The sequence below is a fragment of the Chanos chanos genome, chromosome 8 (genome assembly GCF_902362185.1).
Source record: "Chanos chanos chromosome 8, fChaCha1.1, whole genome shotgun sequence".
NCBI lineage: Eukaryota > Metazoa > Chordata > Actinopteri > Gonorynchiformes > Chanidae > Chanos > Chanos chanos.
Window position 1 is genome coordinate 6,420,932 of NC_044502.1, and position 21,854 is coordinate 6,442,785.

The 21,854-nt window shown below is 39.3% G+C and overlaps 2 protein-coding genes across 2 annotated transcripts; both read left to right on the forward strand.

Annotated features, from left to right (window-relative positions):
- Nucleotides 1–1,384: 1,384 nt before the first annotated feature.
- LOC115818457 (keratin-like protein KRT222) lies at nucleotides 1,385–5,855 on the forward strand. The gene is made up of 6 exons (XM_030781830.1): nucleotides 1,385–1,588; nucleotides 2,516–2,650; nucleotides 3,605–3,825; nucleotides 3,958–4,157; nucleotides 4,383–4,485; nucleotides 5,642–5,855. The coding sequence occupies exons 1-6, from the start codon at nucleotides 1,385–1,387 to the stop codon at nucleotides 5,853–5,855; spliced, it is 1,077 nt and encodes a 358-aa protein (XP_030637690.1).
- A 12,793-nt stretch (nucleotides 5,856–18,648) lies between these two features.
- On the forward strand, nucleotides 18,649–19,605 carry ccr7 (chemokine (C-C motif) receptor 7). Its single transcript, XM_030781831.1, has one exon. It carries the CDS (start codon nucleotides 18,649–18,651, stop codon nucleotides 19,603–19,605), a length of 957 nt encoding a protein of 318 aa, XP_030637691.1.
- Nucleotides 19,606–21,854: the final 2,249 nt, after the last annotated feature.

Sequence of the window (21,854 nt, forward strand, 5' to 3'; positions counted from 1 at the left end):
ACGGTTTGAAGCATTTATAGGAAAGCATGACTTAGTGTCATTTTCAAATGTTCAGGTATTCTATATCAATGTTGTAATCAGTCGTACAGGTAATGTGATTTTCTGATTGTCTGAGTTATAGTTCATAAGGTACCTCCAAAACAAGTCTTTTGTTTCTGCGCCTGAAAATGAGTCTGCTTGTGTAAATATGGTAAACAATGTCTTCTAGGCATTACAGGCTTGAATAAAAGTACATTGTTTACTTTCACTGTTTGTGGTTACAGAATTAAACACGGAAATGACTGCAAAAGTGACACAGAAGTGACCACAAAAAAATCTGCAGCTCACCAAATGTATTCTGGAAGGAACACGTACTTGAAATTTTGTGCATAATATCTCTGACATACATAAAATGTTTCCTGAAATTCTCAAGTAAACTGGACACCTGCTACCAGGTGAAATGACACCTGGCACAAAGTACATGAAAAGCATTTTTCTAAATTTAGGTAAGACACTGTACCAACATTAATGCGTTAATCACTCCATTGGCTGTTTATTCCTAAAGTGCCCATAAATGTGTGCAAAACTGTAAGTGATCAGCTCTGTACACTTTTATTTTCCTGACTTTTTATACCGCCAAATATTGCTCCAACAAATTTTGTAACCATGTTTGGGCCTCTATATCTATTCAGCCATTCCATCCAGCATAGAACAAATTACAGATTTGGAATCTACAAGAAATATTGAGTCAGCATACTAAATTTCCGAGCTCTGGTGGCATTTATGGCCAAGTTACTGAGCTCCAAAGATTAGAAAAATGCCCGTGACTGAAAAAATGATTAAATATAGTTTTCACGAGTACTAAATAAATTCCACACAGCAAAGTTTTGGGAATAGGAAGCTGAAATTCTGGGATATGTCATGTCGGAGTGTATTCTTCAGGACAAAAAATTATCAGTCAATTCTGAGATGGTGTGGCGGAAAGATTTTCCCAATGTGGTTGAAATGACGCGGAATGACCCAGTAGTGATTAATTAAAACTTTATATTTTAACAGTGCCCCCAACCCCCGCAACCCCCCCTCCCCCGCACAAGCAACATTACCATCTCTCTCTCTTCCTCTCTTTATCACACATTCTCTCTCTCTCTCTCTCTCTCTCTCTCTTTTTCTTTCGCCCCCTCTCTCTCCCCCTCTGTCTCTCTTTAACACCCCCCCACACACACACACAAACACTCCCCTCTCCTCTCTGTATTTCTCCTCTCTCGCACACTCTCTCCCTCCCTCCCCAGCAGATTTCTGACAACACAGGCTCTGCAGCAGCAGCAGCAGTAGCAGCAGTAGCAGCAGCAGTAGCAGGAAACTGGCCCGAGCATCAGAGTGCTAGTGCAAGTCACTGCGGGGGAGGATGGCAGAGGAATGGATCTCTCCCAGCTGCTCGACCGCATCGGCACCCAGCGAGACCATCCGGGCCCAGCCAGGAGCCACAGAGGTTCAGCAGCAGAGCGTAATCCAGCCCCAGGCTCTCACGCCGCCCAAGAACCGGGGCCTAGTAGCACAGTTACATCGAGTGGAGCAGCAGCAGCAGCAGCATCTTTACCACAGGTATGCAGTGAGATGCTTGCAGTTAACTCCCCCCACCCCCCACCCCCCCTCACTATTGGCTTCTTGCCCTCCAGACACACCCTATCTTATGTTGAGAGGCTGACCGCGGCACTGCGGAGAGTTGTGGGGAGGAGGGGATTAATTGGATATTATATTCCTCGTACAGAGCTCAGAGTGGTGTTGACAGAGATCATATTGTGTTGTGACTGCTGTCTCATATTAGTAATCTTAGACTGAGTATCTTGTGTCTCACCCTGTGCTTTGTTTTATAAGTGGGTATTTTACACATAAACACACAGGCACACACTCAGTCTGGGGGGGGGGGGGGGGGGGGGGGGGGTTCTTAGATACTGTGGCGTTTTTATTCAACCAGAAAATAGCGGCTGTAATTTTTTGTTGTTTTAATCATGTTTCAACCCGATGTGTTGAAGTAGCTGAAGTGGACAGATACAATCCAGTTCAGTTTAGGCACAGACACAGAATGTACTACTGAAATGCAGTCAGATGATAGTCTTTTGTTTTGTTTTTTGTTTTTTTTAATTTTTATTGATCATTACAAACAGCAATCTTGTCTTTTATGAACAGATACATAACTACCAACATCTGCTAGCCCTTGCTTTTTTATAAGAAGTCGTCCAACCATTCTGTAGGGGGCAATTTGTGCGCTCAAGGAATATGTGGAAGCAATTGTTACACATCACTGAATTGTGAAGGACTCAAATATGTCTAATAAAACTCAAGGCCCTCCTCGATGTTCAGAGGCATCGAGAGAGAGAGATTGCTTTTACCCTCTCTACCAACAACAAAGTAGAGCAGACCCTGCAAAAGCAAAAAGAACAATTCAGTCTCTGGTCCGGCAAGACGAATATCAGTTTCAGAGTTCAAAAATAAACCCACTGAGGCGACGTTTTTTTTTCCTGTCGTGTTTCCTCAGCAGCAGGAGACCAGCAGGGTGTGGGCTCAGGTGAAACACGGGGAGGCGGCTCTTCGAGAGGCCCGGGCTGAGCTCACGGAGGCCAGGAAACAGTGGCAGAGTCTGCAGGTGGAGATTGAGTCACTGCGTGCCCTAGTGAGTCCTGTAAACATCCTCTTTTTTTCTCCACCTCTCTCTCTCTCTCTCTCTCTCTCTCTCTCTCTCTTTCTTTCTGTCTCTTTCTCTCTCAAGGTGCAAAACCCACACTCTCTAAGCGCATTTGCCAAAGGATGTGGTTTTAAAAACATAGTGCTGGTGGTTAGTAAGCAAATGAGATAACTTTTGGCAAAGGTTAAATTCAGTTAAGGTCAAATTAATATTTATTTTAATCATGAGACAGGAAGAATCAAATATGAATTTGACCCAGTATTTATGATATAACTACAGTGAATTTTCCACAGTCTTCGAGGACAGAGGACAATTACTTTATTACATCGGTACCGCAAATATGGGGATTTTTATCATTTCGCTTTTGTTTTTTGAGTCAAGACACTCACATTAGCATTCTTATAACCGGAGACGGGGAGAATATGAGGCCAAGGTCACATTGTGGCTGCATCTAGGCCAGTTACAGTGCTCCTACTACTGATGCTCTATGTCATTGTTATTAAAACTCATTTGTCACATATAGTGCACTGCACCAACTCCAGCATTACTCATACCATATATGCCAGCATCTACACTATTTCATAAAACTGTACACTGACTGAATGACTGAATAGTGTCATGGATGACTGAGTAGTGGGCGCTTACCTCTGTGAGTGAAACTCAACACAATGGAAAGAACAGCTTGTATATTTTAGCTCTTCATTTTAAATCAACTTGCCCCTTCACAATGGACAACTGTATGTAAAAGACAAGCTTCTCGGCAAATGTACAGTAGGACCAGTATGAAGGTTGCTGAAAAGTGATAGCACTGCAGTTTCATCACAGTGTTTGGACTGAGTTGGAATTACTAGAACCAAGTTAATATTAGGGCCAAAAATGGTTCACGGTACCTCACAAAAAGATGTGGCACAGTCATTATAGGTATCCGCATTATCTTTCCAGGAAAAAGGCTTGGAAAGTTCCCTCTCCCAGAACAAACAACAGTATGCCTGCCAGTTGCAAGATCTTTCCCGGACGGTCGAGGGTCTCGAGGCCGAGTTGCAGGAGGTCCGTAACAGCTTAGCCAACCAGCGCCAGCGACACCAACAGGTCCTCAACACTAAGATGAGGTTGGAGTATGAGATCACCACCTACAGGAAGCTGCTGGAACGTGAAGAGGGCAGGTGAAAGAGAAGAAGAAGAAGTGGAATCTGATTAGAGTGCTCGCTAAGATTTAAGTTTTATGCAGCAACATACGTTCGTATCTCTAGTTTCTTTGTGCGTCTGTTCTTTCTTTGCCTTTTTCTTAACTTTAGGTTCTTTGGTTATGATGGTCAGACTCCAAAACTCAAACCCTGGAGCAGACCTGTTATGGCACTGGAGCAGAATGGAATAGCTAATGGCACGGATGACCTGGAAGAGGTGCTGCCCCTATCAGAGTCTCACAGTACTGTGAATAAAACCAGGAGAAGTCCAGCAGTACTGCGTAGACAGAGAAGTTTAGTTATTCTTACAGGTAAGCGAAACAGCACAGCTCACACACACACACACACACACGCACACACACACACACACACACACACACACACGTAGACACATATGCAAACACATGCATACTGTTTATATAAGTGTATTCTCATTCGCCCATAACTTGAGGCCCAGGATTTGTGAGAATGATAAACACACACGAAGACATGTTCAAATGTTTTTTTTGTTTTGTTTTGTTTTGTTCTTTTTACAGAGCCCGTGAAGAACAGTGAGGGGAAGATTGCTACCATAAAAACTCAAGAGATCTTCCAAGGCAACATCGTGCGAGAGAGTGCAGAGGGTCATGGGACCGTAGAGTGAGAATCATACATATCACCCCAACCACTATTCATTTGAATAGTTATATAAGCTTATATCTTATCACTCCGGCTTTAGTCTGGGCCTTTTGTTTAATCAAAGTACTTGTTACTTCTTGAAGTGTTACGAATAATAACAAGAATAGTGTATTCATATATAAAGAAATATAATCTTATTATGAAATATATATATATAAAAAAAAAAACTAGTTATTTGCTTCCACTTGACTGATGGTGACAGTTTGAAAAAGGTCTCCTCACCCTGAGACAAGACAAGACTTCCTTTGATTTTTTTTTAGACACTGTTTATACCCCAAAAGCGTCACAGTTACAGTTAAAACGGCCGACTTGGTGGTCATATGCCGCCCACCTCCTCCCCGGTCGACTCCCCTCCCCAGCCTACTCCCCTCCACAGTCAAAAGCTGAGCATAACCAGGCCGCTTGCAACTCTGGAGATACAGGCCACAAGACGTTTGATTTCCTGTATCTTCAGGTCCTTGCATGCCAGACACGTGTCTATATCAGAAACTGAGATGGTCTGTGAATGCAGGTGAAGTGAGACTTTGCCTGCGACGTAGAGCTGTTTGTGATGTAGACCACAACTGCAAAGTTCATGAAGGTGCTTTGTGCAGCTGCGGATACCAAAAGATCTAGAGTGGCTAGTTTGAATGACAAAAAGAGGGTCGCACGTACAAATTTTTACTTTTTAAACTTTGGAGCCTGTCCTCCGATCCCAGATGAAACGGAGCTGTGCCTCGTGTAACTTCCTCTCGCCAACCGTTTTTACACACATGCTCGGACCGAAATCGAAGCCTGTCAGTCAAAGCCCCAGTTGGTAGGCAAAGTGATGGTGTCTAGAAAGTTGAAACCAGAACATATAGGGGTGGTTTCTTGGGCAAGGGATTGAATTACACACTAGTTGTACACATTCCCTTTCGAGAGCGTCACTCAGTCAGGAACTTACTTTCATCTTTACTTGGAAAACAAATCCAGGATCCGTTCTCATAGGGCAAATTTTAGAACGTAAACTGCAAAATTGCGCCTCGAGCGATGTTAAATCTGTATGAACAGCGAGGATGAAAAGAACAGTGGAAATGATAGAAACATCTGACAGAGCGTTCTGTCGTCCTTTGTTCTTTTCGTCCCTTTCCTGCAGGACAGAGAAGGTTGACCAAGTCATAAAGCAGTGGGAAGGATCGTTCTTTCAAGGAAACCCAAAGCTGAGGAAGAAGTCGGTGTCCCTGCGTTTCGACTTGCACATGGCAGTTGCCGACGAGGGTTGCGGGCAGACCAAACAGGACAGCCTTCCAGACGTGGAGGTGCGCTTAGTGATGAAAAGGTCTCGCAGCATACCCACTATTGCGCAATGACATCACCATGACAACTGTTGTACTGTTATGTTGTGGTATAACTGTGAAAAACGGAGTCTTATGCAGCATAAAACTGTTTTTTTTTTTTTGGTTGCTGTTTTTTCTTTTTTTCTTCCTTTTTCTTTCTTTCTTTTGGGGGGGGGGGGGTGAAGAGTGGGTGTTTTGGGGGGTTTTACATTGCTCATGACAGCTGTGCTTCTCAGTGTTGAACCAAAATATGAGAGATATCTCTTAATTAGTTAATAAAAACATACATATATTTAGCTAAAAGCTAAAACAGCAAAGATGGGTGGGCAACTGGCATATAGCTCTTGAAAATCGTGCTAAACTTTCACCATCCTACTTCACCCTAACTCACTAACAAACATTTGAATAATAGTGTCCACAGCATATGTCTGAAATCAAATAGCACCTTACAAACTAACAACATGCAGGACATGAAAACTGATCATTTTTCTCTTAGGATCAAGTGAGGCCCCTGCCTTGTCACATTGATGTGATGAATCTTAGGCTAACATAATGTTAAGCATAAAAATGTTTACCTGCTTTTATATGTCTTCAGTAAGTGCTTACTCCTACTAAAGATGGAGAAAACAAGCTTGGACAGATGTATGAAAAGACAGTGGGAACCTTTGTTGTGTGGTTAACTTGCTAACTTTATCTCTTGAGCAATTAGCAACCACATTGAGCTAAAAGCACGTAGTAGGTGCTGCTACTTTTTCACACAAGCTGAAAGCATCTTGGAAGTATGCAAATTATTGTTCTGCCTCTATTTTTCCGTTTCTTTTTCTAGCATTGGGTGTGACTTTAGCAAGAAAAATCTTGAAAAAATCCCCATACAGAATTTTCACTCTATGCCTTCATCCATACAATACAAAAAAAAAAAAAAAAAAAAACAGGACAAAAAAAACAAGGAAAGTGATTCACTTTATGGAGAGGGGACTAACCATTATCAGTACTGTGCTCCTAATATGCAGTTGATCTAAGGCTTGATTAATTTATGAGAGTTCATTTAAATTTCATAAAGTCATAAGAGAAATAAAAGAAAAATCTTCAAAATTAGTTTAAAAGAATGGTGGTTTTTGTCTGATGTCCTTAAATCACTTACATGAATCACTTACTTATCTGTGATGTTCAAGTGCATGGAAGAACATATGCAGTAAGAAACAGCCAAAAAATAGTTGTATTGAGTTACTTTGATAACTGTTTTTGGTTTTGCCTCTAATGAATCTCTATGTGAATGAATTAGGATGAGTTGGTGATATTGCTGTGATGACATAATCCAGGCATTTTATAGAGACACTGAACACCAAATGACCACACCAAATTTTTAGCACTGTGAGAACTATAAAGTAGGCCCATCCTCATAAAACTTTGAAATGTATTCATCATGCCTTTCCCCACATTGCAGATCTGATGTAGACCTTAGCTGGATTCCTTTCACTTTCACTGTATCTCAGGAACATATTTTTTCAATCTCTGTTTAATATTATTTAGTGTATTAATACACTATGAGGTGTGTATATACAGTATATATATATATATATATATATATATATATATATATATATATATATATACACACACACACACGTATATATATGTGTGTGTGTGTGTGTGTGTGTGTATATGTATGTATGTATGTATGTGTATATACTGATCTCTTAGTCCATTAGGGCTTCTTTACCTGAAAATCCATTATAGTTTTATTCATATATTCATATTCACTCATTTACCACACGCTAAATGAAGCAAAATGCAATCCAAGCATGTAGCCATGAAGGAGCCTGCTCTGGTTTAAGTACCATAGCTAAACTGATACAAGTTACCGGAAACAAGACACAAGTGCAAGAATTACTGAAGGACATAAAAGAGTGAACCATGTACAAATACAGGTAGAAACAGTGCTAATGAACAAGAGGTCTTCAAAAGCACAAGAAAAGAAACTATTGCCCAATGAGGGGGATGTAACAGTGCTTGGTACTTGGGATCCTATGAGCAATAATTAACAAATCAGCTATACTATAACATGGGAGTAAGGCTGCAGCACCATGATCCAAAGCCATGGTGTACCATTCGAAATAGAGCATCTCAAAAGTAAGTGCTGTGTAACACTTGCCATAGAATGTCAGGAAATCTATGTCATTACAAGTAAATGGACACAGGTCAGCATAAGCAAACAGCAAAGAGTATTTATAAGGGAGTGTTCAGTATTGCCCATAATAATATAAGGTACCAGGCCCTTAAGCTAGGCACTCATTCTTAATGTACATTTATACAAAATCAATTTACAAGTTCTAGAATGGCAATTAGAACACATCTGCATGAACTCACATGTACCTGCCTCATCCATTTCACCGGTTCTACTTAAAACAGAGTGTCCACATATGTGGCATCATTGTTACATTTTCGAACTAAATGTTGAATTTGACATCATGACAAACTCTGTGTTATATAGATATTTTGCTTTCTAGTTTGATTAAAGCAAAAATACCTGAAATTCAGTGACTTTGACAGTGAATGCAAAAACTGATGCATTTGGATTCCATGTTACTCTGAATTTCATATGCTCATGTACAATATATTCAGTAACACTGATGATTTGGTCATGTTTCTGAAACCTGGAAAAGTTGTATGTTTGAAAAACACTGCTTTGTAGAAAACCTTTTCACAAGCGACTTCAGATGTGAAACTTAAAATTCTCTGTCGTCACTTTTTGACGATAGCCGGGTATAAAATAATGCCTTTCTCCACTTCCAAAAGTCCATTCATATTGTAGTAGTATGGGTGACATCATTTTCATTCAAGTTTGACTGAAATTCACAACACGGCATGTACTAGCAGCATGCTTTTAAAATCAAAACTGAAATTCTAATTTCTAAACACAAAGCCCACGGCCTACCACAAAAATATAAATATTATAACTTTTCTTAGTAGCATATGGGATACAAATGCCAACTTCTTACAAGAACCATCCATTGTACTACACAGATTTAAATAGAAACAATTTCTCAAAGTTACTAAACAAGGCCTATTATTTAAATAGTAAATTAATATTGTTCTCTTGATTACTTAATTTTTGAATTAAAACATTTAAAACCTGACATCCAACCAAAAATTACATATCTGAAAATGAAGTGGTTAAATCTCATCAAACTAAGTAGGACCTTCTCAATAACACAGAAAGTCTGAAACCGTCTCTGAAAACTAAAAAGAAAAAAAAAAAGGAAAAAAAAAACCCAGTTCTTATATCTTAACATTAGCCTATGAACAGTAGCAAATTAATTTGAAAAATGTGTTTTTACCACTGTTTTGTACTGTACATTGCATCTGTATATCTATACTGTGCTTTGTGCCCTATGGACATAGCTGTTGAGGATATAGTACCACCCTGTGGACACTCAGGACACTCCTGTTCATGATGTGGGGATGTGGGCTGAAAAAAACGAGGCTTAGAATTAAAGTTTCTGTGTCTGACCGATTTTAAGATTTCCAATATGTTATTCAACAAACTATGATTCATGAAATATGATTTACGTAAATATGATTTATGTAAATATCAAATCAAAATGAAATCAGTACTACACTTCTTTTCCTCATGAAATATAAATATATAGCTAAATCTAGCACTTCCGATGATGTAACGTAATGCTAGGCAATTCACTGTAAATTCTGCAGTTTCCTCTCGGGCTGCAACAAATGCTGTTTCCAAATTCCTCCATATGCAAATAAAGTTTCTTAAGAAACCACCTCTTATAAAGATAGATCAGTGTAGAAAAGTGGAAGAAAGAGGTTTAAATTCAAAAGTGATGTGCGGTAAGAGATTACGTGGGTCTCTCTGACTCTTTAATACCTACCTGAAAAGTACAATGTGAATTGTGTGACTTATCAGCACAGTTCACATGTTCATGAAATCTTATGACATGCTGCAGTACCGTTGTCTTATCTCTGTTGCTGTGTCTTCGTGGAATTTCTTCTCTGTGGTTAGCTTATGCAATAAATACAATGCTGTTCTTATGTCAACCGTATGAGCTGGTCCAGTTCTTTTTAATTCTGCAAAGACAAACATGTTGACCTTCAAAAAAAATGAACATATGAAACAACGTTGAAAACGTCATAAATGGATGTTAAACCCCTGATCCATGCTTCTTTTAGGGTTGTGTGGGAGAACTGCGCCGTCTTATAGCCAAGGGAAACCAAAACAACCAAACTGAAACTTTTCTTTTCACTCAACTAAAGTGGTTAGATGAAAGAAAGGTTGTTTTGGCCTCATGTTCTCTTTCTCGAGAATGATAAGTTGGGGTGAGTTTTGACACACTTGTTCCACACAGAAAAAATCCCAGAATCTGTCTCTTCACTCATGAAACATGTAGTGTGCAGTTTTATGGGGTCTGAAGAGTATTGTATGGCATACGGGCATACAGAGCCAAATCTATCTCGCTGGCCGGTGTGCATTAGGGTGGGTGTGTGAATGTGTTTGTGTGCATGTGTTTGGGGTCATATGCATAAGGGCATTCACGTCCGTAGGCATGTGCGTGTGTGGGTGCTTGTGTGTGTGGGTGCTTGTGTGTGTGTGTGTGTGTGTGTGTCCGTGTGCGTGTGCGTGGGTGCTTTGTGTGTGTGTGTGTGTGTGTGTGTGTGTGTGTGTGTGTGTGTGTGTATGTGTTTGTGTGTACATGAGTGCGTGTGTGTATGTGTGTGTGTACATGACGCCCACATTATTGTATATTTAATGTCATATGGTGCATGTCTGTACACTGTAAACATTTTTCAAACATCCCGGCAAGACACAAATCAACAGAGAAGTTCCATACGTAAAGCAGGGAGGCACTGTTTACTTCCCAGCTTACTTTTATGTAAGTGTTTTCCTTTAGTTTTGGGCTGCCGGAATGTATTCCTTCAGTAGATTATTTTATCGATGTAAAGGGAAACATTGAAGGCCCAGATTTTGCGCTTGAATTTGCACTAGCCATGAAAACATGTACACCTGAGCTGCGGTTACAATGTTTCTTTCCTGCTTGGGTTTATTTCCTGATAACTCAGAACACTCAAACCACAGCTGCACACATGTAGCTGGTGTTTACCTGCAGAAGTAGAGTAGGGGGAAAAACGGGGGGAGGGGAGGGGAGGGGGCAGTGTAGAAGTTCACCTTATTTCTCATTGAACATCTAAAGACCTTGTTGTTTTTTCTCCTTTCTTATTGAAAAAAAAAAAAAAGATCTGATGCTTGAACAATAGAAATGACTACACCTAGAAACTGCCACAGGTTACTGATGTTCTGGCAGGACCTTAGATTGCTGCATTTTGCACACACTGTGTGTGCAGACCCACGCTCGCCCACAAAGACACCACATACACACACACACACACACACACACACACACACAAACACACACAAACACAGACAGACAGACCCTCACACAGACACATAGTTGGTCCCACGGTACCGTGAAAGAAAAAAAAAAAAAAGCTGATGAATGGATGTCTCAGTGGTCTTACCGATGAAGGTAGATATAGATACTTAATCCTACACTCGAGTTTCATTCACATTCAAACAACCGTCGGTCTTGTCATCATCAGCTGGGATGCTTAAGCACAGTGCTGTTTTTTTTTTTCTCTCTTTTTTTAATTAAGTTCAGTTGCTGCTTCACAAACTTGTAGAGTGGAAAGTTGGATCAGTATGTAGGTCATGTAGCAGAGTGTGGTTTTATTTCCCCATAAAAGTCTCTTCTTAAAATGTTATGGACAAATTACATCAAAGACACGGTGAGGTGCACAGGTAACTATTCCTGTTTTAGAACCACACTGCAGCAGGCTCTGCGTGTGCAATATGCATGTGAATCACGATTAAAAGTCAAAGAACCCTTTCTCCATGGAGTAATCTGCCATTTTACCATTTGAACAGCCTCAGTTCTTTGTACTCAACCTTCTAAAAACACATCCCAAATGAGTGAGGGAACTAGAGAGGCAAAAGAGACTTGATTGGTCAGTTTTGTTTTGTTTTGGTTTTTTTTATCGACAAACAAACTGTTTTACTATAGCATCTAGTTCATAAGTAGAGAAAGTTCACAATCACCAACGGTTCGCACATTTGGCCTTGTGCGTCACGTGGAAAGAAACATAGCCCATCATGTCAGAAGCATTTCCATCAAAGAACACAGATATTTAAAAAAAAAAAACAACCCAAACTTGGGGCATGAGTCAGTCCTTGGTGAGTCAGTCCTTGGTGAGTTTGTAAATGTTATCAGACTCTTCACCTGGTAACTGGAGATGAAAAACGTGTGAGTGTGGGAATCATGACTTCTACTTGATCCCCTCAGACTGACTATTAGACCATACAAACAGCAGCATACAGGTCAAACTCTCATTTGGTCTCCATATGGTCTAACTCTTATAGCATTAGTAATAGTAGTAGTAATAGTAGTAGTAATAGTAGTGGTAGTAGTGGTAGCAGTAGTATGTAGTAGTAGTAGAGGTAGTAGTGGTAGTTGTGGTAGTAGTAGTGGTAGCAGTAGTAGGTACTGGTAGTAGTGGTAGTAGTAGTATGTAGTAGTAGTAGAGGTAGTAGTGGTAGTTGTGGTAGCAGTGGTAGTATTAGTAGTAGTAGTAGTGGTAGTAGTAGTGGTAGTAGTGGCAGTATTGGTAGTAATAGTAGTGGTAGTAGTAGTGGTAGCAGTAGTATGTAATGGTAGCAGTAGTATGTAGTGGTAGTAGTGGTAGCAGTAGTAGGTAGTAGTAGTGGTAGTAGTGGCAGTATTGGTAGTAATAGTAGTGGTAGTAGTAGTGGTAGCAGTAGTAGTAGTGGTAGTAGTGGTAGCAGTAGTAGTGGTAGTAGTAGTGGCAGTATTGGTAGTAATAGTAGTGGTAGTAGTAGTGGTAGCAGTAGTATGTAATGGTAGCAGTAGTATGTAGTGGTAGTAGTGGTAGTAGTAGTGGTAGTAGTAGTAGTAGTGGTAGTAATAGTAGTGGTAGTAGTAGTGGTAGTAGTAGTAGTAGTGGTAGTAATAGTAGTGGTAGTAGTAGTGGTAGTAGTAGTAGTAGTGGTAGTAGTAGTAGTGGTAGTAATAGTAGTAGTGGTAGTAGTGGTAGTAGTAGTAGTAGTGGTGGTATGTAATTTCTTTTGCGTGTGAGTTTTTTTTTTTTTTTTCAGATTTCAGATCTGTGTCATTAAGTACCCACTTTCTTTTTGCAGTCTGTCCCAGAGTGCCTCTTGAACTAGCTGATGGAAAAACAGCCATTTTTGTAGAAACAGTGGTTTTAAGACTGAAGTCACGGCACTCAGATCTTCCTCATCTGTACCAATTGAGTTTAAAGGTTAATCAAGCGAGCAGCATGTCCTTCTTCATGTCAGAATGTGTCAAAGAATTTGCATAGTTAAAACAGCAGTAATGCTGAGGGGAAACAATGAGCAATTGTGGTCGAAGCCAGTTATAAAAAGCAGAAGTAAAAATACTCGTCCATATACGAACAAAATAGATCATAAGATAGGTGTTTTTCTCGAAACATAAGGCAGTATGAGGTAAAAAAAAAAAAAAAAAACCCTTTCCTGATCATGTGGTTGATACCATGTCAGCTTCAAAGAGAAGTTGTTCACTGCTTTTTACAGAGATTTCAAAGGCTTCGCGTTCACTATGTCACCAACAGCTTTTACCGAGCGGTTCAGGGGCCCCTCTTTCAAGAACATGACTGGAGTACACGGCAAGTATTAAAACACCGTTCTGTAACATTTCTGTGTTGAAGTACAATGGGTGTACAATGAAGTACTAAATGGATTGTCAGGGTATGTAAGACTTACAAATGTGTCTTTATTTGAGTTGTTGCCTGGACATGGTGTGTAAAAAGTCTCTTTAAACATTCAAATGTCAGTTTAAAGAAATACTGAAAGTATTGTTACAAATACAAATTCTTGGTACATTCCCCATCAGTATGTAGGGGTCTTCCTGAAAGCAGTGCTTCTGACTCTGAGGCTGCAGTTCCACAAATGTTTTCTTTCATTATGTAGAATTTAGCCAACGAAGAGCATTTTAAATCTATAACCATTAACTTTATCAAGAAAAGATTTGGGATTGTCATTAACAAAAACATCCAGGTGGATATGTACTCTCTATAGTATGTGGAATATACAGGCAAGACACGCACACACAAAAAAAGGATGACATTTTCTTGGGGCAACTGAACTTCTTACCTTCAAAAAAAAAAAAAAAAAAAAGTTCAGTGAATGAGAGAATTGATGACCTTGGTAACTAAAAAAAATGTGACAAAATAGAAAATCAAAGCAAGGATCAGAGGGAAGTGTACAGATGGTGATAGTGCACTGATGCTGATACTGATTGATTCAGGTGTGTAGTCAGTTAATTAGTGTGGAGTTTTTCACGGTGCCACCCATAACTCGAACTGTATTTGCTCTCTGTTCTTTTTTTTTTTTGCCCCCCCGCATTAATTTTCCACAGGATTTCATATTTTTGGACAAGCCCTGCTCGTCTGGACCTGCCTCCTAAAGGTAATTTCTGATTTCAGAACGCAGACTGTTATGCGTTATCATTATAATGTAATCCTTTATGATAAACCCTAATCCACACACCCATATATAAATATAAATATATATAGATATAGATATAGATATGTGTGTGTGTGTGTGTGTGTGTGTGTATGTGTTTGTATGAACATGTGTGTATGGATATGTGTGTGTGTGTGTGTGTGTGTGCGCGTGTGTGCATGCGTCTGTGTGTGTCTGTATTGTTGTGGTGGTGGTAATCTAAGTGTCAACCCCAACCCCTCTACAGACTATAAACATGGACTACACACGCTGTGCTAACTTGGTCACCATGTGTTAGATGCAGCGCTCTTTGAAAAACCTCCTACCGACATTTTGATAGCAAACCAACTGTGCAAAAGGCTCACGGTTTTCTCTCTAAAAAAAAAAAAAAAAAACCTTTCCAGAGGTGCAATTAACAGATTCAAGGGTTGATGATTCATCTTACATTTTAGATAACTGATAGCTGATAACTGATAACTGATATTTCGACCCATAAGGGACTGTTTAACTGGGTGGTAATGGAATATGACAATCTTATGAATTTTCCACTCTGTCAGTAAAACATCTATGACATGCTCATTTCTGACACATCGCACGTACACTAGGAGTAACGGGCCCAGAACACCTGGGTTCATACAGGATATCACGCTATTGTCAGGAAACTTGACGGTCACATAGTCTTCACCTGTTATTGTGGTATTTGCTGAACTATAAACCAGAGCCCTTTAAGTTTGATAGGCGTCAAGGCTTCTCTAAGCTTGATTTAACTTAAATAAATTCCACCTTAGGCACTCCATGCTCCTGTTATTCATGTGATCAGGCAGATTACATGTTAAGAACTATCATACAATAACTATTTTTGGAGTAAAATTTAGACTGTGTTCCATTGCTTTAACGTACTACTGTCCCAGGAGTGTAAAGGCTGTATGGAAGCCTGGTTACAGTTCCGGGGAATGAACACAGAGTTAACTGTGTGGAAGAAATGGTGGTGTTTCTGAGTTTCCCAGATTTGGACAAAAGTCCCTTGAACATTTGCTGCTTTTGCTTCCCCCACTTGGCCAGGACAGGTACTGCAGGCACCCATACAAATTGCGGGTGAAATCACACTTGAACTGTGTTAAGTCAGTTAACTCAAAACTAATGTTAAATACTGGTGTGTTCATCAGTAAATCTTATACAGTAGGAACTGAGAGGAGGGCATTGTAGTGTTGAATCAGAATTCCAGTTTTCTGAGTGTAAAGAAAAAACATGGTGAAGGGATAATATTTCACTTCTACTAAATTAAATTAGTAAAATTAGTTAAATTACTAAGTTACTTTTATGTTTTCATGGGGGGGGGGGGGGGGGGGGCTAACTGACGGACAGCAGTCAAGTGAGACAAGAGGACCAGTTTAACAGTTTAATTACTGACAAATACAGCCCCTGCCCCCCTCCCATAAAAAGAATATAATTGTTCCTAAATTATCTGTAATAGCGAAAACAGCTTCACACATAAGTTTCCCAAATGAATATGCAAAAATCAGTGGGTTTACTAAAAGCTAGGTTGATCAGCACCCAAGACAGGATGAAATGCAATCCACAAAATTCTTGTCCAACCGGTGCTGAACAGAGATTTACATATAGAATTGCAAGGAGTGTGGTCCTTGCAATAAATCATTTAAAAAGACGTGTATTAGATTAGGCTTACCTAGAGTAATTTAGTACAGACAATTGAATTCAAACCTGTCACTGCTGGGTTTTCAGTACCCAGTTTGAAGGTTGATTATGACATTTGGAATCAGTTCTGAACTTTGAATGTGATATACGACATTTCACTTTCTCACAATTGTTGAACAGTGCCTCTGATCATTTGGAGTCCTGATTTGATGGCAGTAAACCTTATTGTTTAATGCAAAACATTTTGCAAATGCCAATGATAAATATTTTGATTTCACGACTGCAGTATTGGCAATGCCAACCGTGAGGTTGACCTTGTGCAAGTTTATTAATTTGGGGGTTTGTAAAGGTTTACTTGATTCTGGCTGATGCGAGTAATTATATTTCCGAAGGTAGTATGAAAGTAATAGCCAAGCTGACTGTAGCTGTCACTTGACAGTTCTGGGCATGTCCACCCTCAGTATATTGGAAAATCAATGCCAAGCTCCATTATTTTGGCGCTATTTTATTGAGAATCTGTAAATCCCTAAAATGTAATAAAGACCCAAAATGCAATAACTTATTAGGCTACATTATGGGCAGGTTATTACATTATCGGCTTGCTGTGGAGGCACAAAATGATAAGTAATAAAATCATGAACCAATAATGTAATAACTTATTACATCATTGGCAGGTTATTACATCACTGGAATAGATACCATTTTTTAAATGAATAATATAATGACACTCAGGTTAAACAGGGTGAGACAACTGAACTTTGACAAAGAGTAACACTTGGTGAAAAAGTGGTTTACACAACCTATAAAAGACTTTTAACCTTGAATTAAGTTTACTGTTGCATTAATTTCACTTCTAAAGTCATCTAAAATCATTACAATGTCTGTGCTTGTTTTAGCATGGTAGTGGTAGACAGGGATTCCCATGTTGTCCTGTTGTTGGGGTTTTCTTTGTGAGGAGAGATGTGTAAGCACTTGTTCTCAGGGCCACATGGAGGAAACACAACTGGTTTAAATGTGCCACATCGTCTGAATACGAACATCCAGGCTTCCTTACCCATTGTGCCCAACAATTTCGGTCTCTAGAAGTACGCCGTGTATCAATCGATTCTTTCTTTCACTCATTCAGTAAATTAACTACACAACCAGCCGATCAGCTGGCCAATCAAATCCCAAATGAGAGAGGAATAACGATACCTTCTCATGCCTACCTGTAAAATTCTGGGATCGTCCTCAGTATCGACATGACAGTGACTTGGACATGTAACGGACTTTGCAACTTTTTCTGTGACCCGAAAAATCCGTTTCTTCACTTAGCTTACATCTTAGATCCAACAGCTGATCGTTAAAATCTTGACAAGAAACAAAACTTCTCTACATCATATAAACCAGTTTTATAGGTCGCGTAAACCACTTTTTTCACCTAATGTTACTCTAACTTTATCAGACCTGCAGCCTTTGACCTGTTTTATCTGAGTGTTATTACAGTACACGTTTGTGTTATTATTTTATTCATTAAAAACTGTTTCTCAAGCCAGTAATGTAATTACCTGCCAGTTACCTTATTTTATTATCGGCCAAAATGTCATTACATTATTGGTTCACGATTTTATTACATTATTGGACAGTTATTCTATTATTATCTTTTTTATGTTACATTTTATTAAATTATGGGCAGTTATTACATCCTGGGTTATTTTTACAAGTTTGGGCCTCCAGACAAGCCAACAATGCAAAAACCTGGTCACCATGTAATAAGTTATTCAATTTGGGGTTTTTGTACAGTCTCCGCACCAAGCCCAAAATGTAGTAACGAGCCCATAAAGTAATAAATTATTTCATTTCTAGCCTTATTACATTTTAGGCCTTTACAAAATCATCTGCAATACTTGCTAGGACAACCAAAAAAAAAAAATCCATTTGTTCAGACACTTTTTTTTAAGATCAGGTAGTGACAGAATGTGACATGTGAAACATCCAAGACACACCCATCTGTGAATTATTGCACGTACGCCATGCATAGTAGGTCCAGAATCACTGGATGAAAACAGGAAGTTACGTTATTCGCAGGTTGAAACTTGAAGATTATGTACCATTCATGTTACTAAGCACTTTATATTCAGTGTATGTTTCTAGGATCGGGTCCCCTTGCCTAGGTTCCTGAAATTCACATCACCAGTTCAATGATGTGAAAGTAAAATGTAGACTACATCCCTTTTCACATACACAAATAAAGCCACAAAAATACAAACTGTCGGTGCTTTCACATCGAGTTGGGGGGGAAAAAAGAATTCTGATGTTGTCAAAATCTTCTACTTAGAATGGACATCAGAAATGTAATTTTATTTTCCTTAAACAACATTTTCAACATTTCAACATTTTCATCAGAGATCATTTCTCCTGAAAACAAGCAGCATATGTAAACTTCAGACACTCTTTGAACCATTGTCATGCTGTTTTTAAATATACATATATATATTTTTTTTATTTTAGATATGCTGGTCAGAGGAGAACACAACACTTGGCACAGACTACCAATCAGGGGACGATGACAATTTTTCCACCTCGTCATTTGATTATTCAAACGTCGTGTTTGAGTGTGGGATGGACAGATACAGAACGTTCCGGGCCTGGTTCTTGCCAGCCATCTACTCCTTGATCTGCCTGGTTGCTGTGGTGGGTAATTTTCTCGTCATTCTCACCTACATCTACTTTAAGAGGCTGAAGACTATGACAGACGTGTATCTGCTCAGTCTGGCCATAGCTGATCTCCTCCTGGCTCTGTCGCTGCCTTTCTGGGCAGCCAGTATAGTCTCCACCTGGAAGCTTGGGCTGTTTCCCTGCAGGGCCATGTACACCATCTACAAAGTCAGCTTTTTTAGCGGCATGTTCCTTCTGACTTGCATCAGCGTGGACCGCTACTATTCTATCGCCAAGGCCGTGACCGCGCACCGTTGCCGTGCCAACGCCGTTTACTACAGCAAAGTGTCCTCCTTGGTCGCTTGGATGATGGCCCTGCTTTTCTCCATACCTGAAATGGTGTACTCGAACATCAACTCAAACGGGACCTGCGTCTCATACGGCACAGTGTTTCAGAAGGAGAAGACCATCATGCAGGTGGTCCAGATGGTCCTGGGGTTCGGTCTCCCTGCGGTAGTCATGGGTTTCTGTTACTGCAGCATCATTCGAACCCTGGCCCAGGCGAGGAACTTTGAGAAGAACAAGGCTCTCAAGGTGATCTTTGCCGTGGTAGCGGTCTTCACACTCAGTCAACTGCCTTACAATTTGGTGCTGGGCTTGAGCACGAGAGAAAATACGAACTGTGACTATGAAAATAAGCTTTTCTATGCCGTGGACATCACACAGGGTTTAGCCTTCGTCCGTTGTTGCGTTAACCCTTTCCTCTACGCCTTCATTGGGGTGAAATTCCGTAACGACCTGCTGAAGCTCATGAAAGAGATGGGCTGCCTTGGTCAGCATCGTTTCCTGTATGCTTCCTATGGTAAGAGGAAGTCATCTGCTGGTTTGGATACAGAGACCACCACTTCATTTTCTCCGTGAGTTGACTGACAGCAACGGTTCCCAATGAAAATCAACATCAGACCTTTTGCCTCTAGATCTGACATCAACAGTTCCCAGTGAAAATCAGCATCAGACCTTCTGCCCTCTACATCTCAACAACAGAATTCAAACTGATCAAGACTGTTACTGATCCTTCCAATTTTGTTCAAATTTCTGAAAATATTGCTCAAATTATTAAGAATTCGTATTGCATGTCTTGATCAATTCTAATTAAATTATCGTTAATGCCAGAGAGCAGGTAACCTGTATCATAACCATCTTGTTGTAAGTGTTCTTATATTTCAAAGCTCATATTTTAATATGTTCTCAAGGTAGGTTTTTTTTGTTTCAATGTTGTCGTCTCAGTTAAAATGTATATAACGGATCAAATTTGATTCATCTTTGCCAGATGTTACACAGTGGAAGTTTTACCCTCAATGCAAAACGCACTCTTGCACTAGTTCACTCACTCACATGCACACCCACTGAATCACGTGTTCAATCATGTACTCTTTCGCCCATTCACCCATTCATTCATTCATTCATTCATTCATTCATTCATTCATTCACTCACTGCTTTTGCCTCCAGTCCCTGATGGTCATTGTTCTTCAGTCGCTGACATTTCAAAAGCTATCTGCAGTGAGTAAAATGTTCATTAGCTATGTAACCAGATGAAACAGTAGCCTTTTTTACATCTGTGTGTGTATATGCATATTTGCAGCTGCTCATTACGTTTAAGCGGGGGGATTTATCTCCCTCTCTCTCTCATTCTCTCTCTCATTCTCTCTCTCATTCTCTCTCTCATTCTCTCTCTCTCTCTCTCTCTCTCTCATTCTCTCTCTCTTTCTGTATTTTCTTTGATTTACTATAAGTTACATTTGTATGAATGTCAATGTGTTTTGTTTTATAAGATTTGTAATGGTGTCATTCCATTAAAACCAGACAGAATTTGAGACTGAGCCAGAATCCTACAGATTTTTACACTTCATATTTATACCTCAGGTACCAGTCTGGGTTCTTCATATTTATTGAGTGCTCGGATTCCAAGTAAGGTCTAAAATGTCAACTTTTTAGGCAATATGTAATTATCAGCAAGAGGTAATAAAATCCTCAGTGTATTTAATGCACGAATTCCAATATTTAAAGTACTAGCTGATGTCACTATTCCAGAAACACTGGAGGATATTTAAAGATGTAAGGTTGAATTAATCATAGCATGGTTTTTATGTGCTAAAAATAAATAAATAAATTATAGTTGTATGTGCAGTCTTCGCTACCACATGAAGAAAAACAGCAATGAATAAAAACCATTTTGGGGAACAGATGATTCTGAACTGACATTCACAAGTATATTTTAAAAAGTGGGTCTTTCTGATTGGGGATGGAATGATCACGTGAGATTCTAGAATCGCGCTAATTACAGGAAGCTCTCAGTCAGAAAATTATATGGATCGGTATTCAACTGATTTGGGACTGTCAACCATGGGTTCTCAAGATTCTACTGTACTCAGTGGAAAAGATTTAAGGTGCCAGAAAAGGGGGGTGGGGGGTCAAATTCGTAATGTTCCTGCAATTACATAAACACTAAATGATGTTTTGTTGAAAGATAGATAGATAGATAGATAGATAGATAGATAGATAGATAGATAGATAGATAGATAAATAGATACATACATACATACATACATACATACATACATACATACATACATATGTAAATAAATAAAGAGATGTATAAATAACATAGTTGCTTACTCTTTTTGTTTCAGAGTTGTTGTTTTTCTTTTAAATATTGTCTCGCTACTAGGTTGCACCAGGACTCAGTGTACAATGAACAGAACTGGTTTTTCAACTGAACAATTATCATTTGAAAATAGCTAATGCCATCAATGCACCAGTAAGTAAGGATTTATCTTCCAGGATATACTCCATATAACTGTTAAAGTTAATTAAAGATCCAAGAAGGTCATGTAAAATAAAAAATCAAATATAGTCAAATATATCCCATTTTATAACCATAGCTCATACAGATTTAATTGTCTAAGAGCCATTTATAATTTAATATATCAGATCTCACTATACATTTTACTGTCATTTCATAACATGTCATTACATCGTACATGTCCACATACAATGTAACGCTAACACAGAAACTTTAAGCTTTAACTGACAAAACGGTATCTATAGCGTCTTTGCCTTCAGAGAAGTAACTCTCAGGAGATTTAAATTCAAAAGTATCAGTTTTTGA

Coding starts and splice junctions, on each gene's coding strand:
- LOC115818457 (XM_030781830.1), top strand. CDS start 1,385: ATGGCAGAGGAATGGATCTCTCCCAGCTGCTCGACCGCATCGGCACCC. Junction 3,826..3,957: donor CTGGAACGTGAAGAGGGCAG/GTGAAAGAGAAG, acceptor TCTTAACTTTAG/GTTCTTTGGTTATGATGGTC. Junction 4,486..5,641: donor GAGGGTCATGGGACCGTAGA/GTGAGAATCATA, acceptor CCTTTCCTGCAG/GACAGAGAAGGTTGACCAAG.
- ccr7 (XM_030781831.1), top strand. CDS start 18,649: ATGGACAGATACAGAACGTTCCGGGCCTGGTTCTTGCCAGCCATCTAC.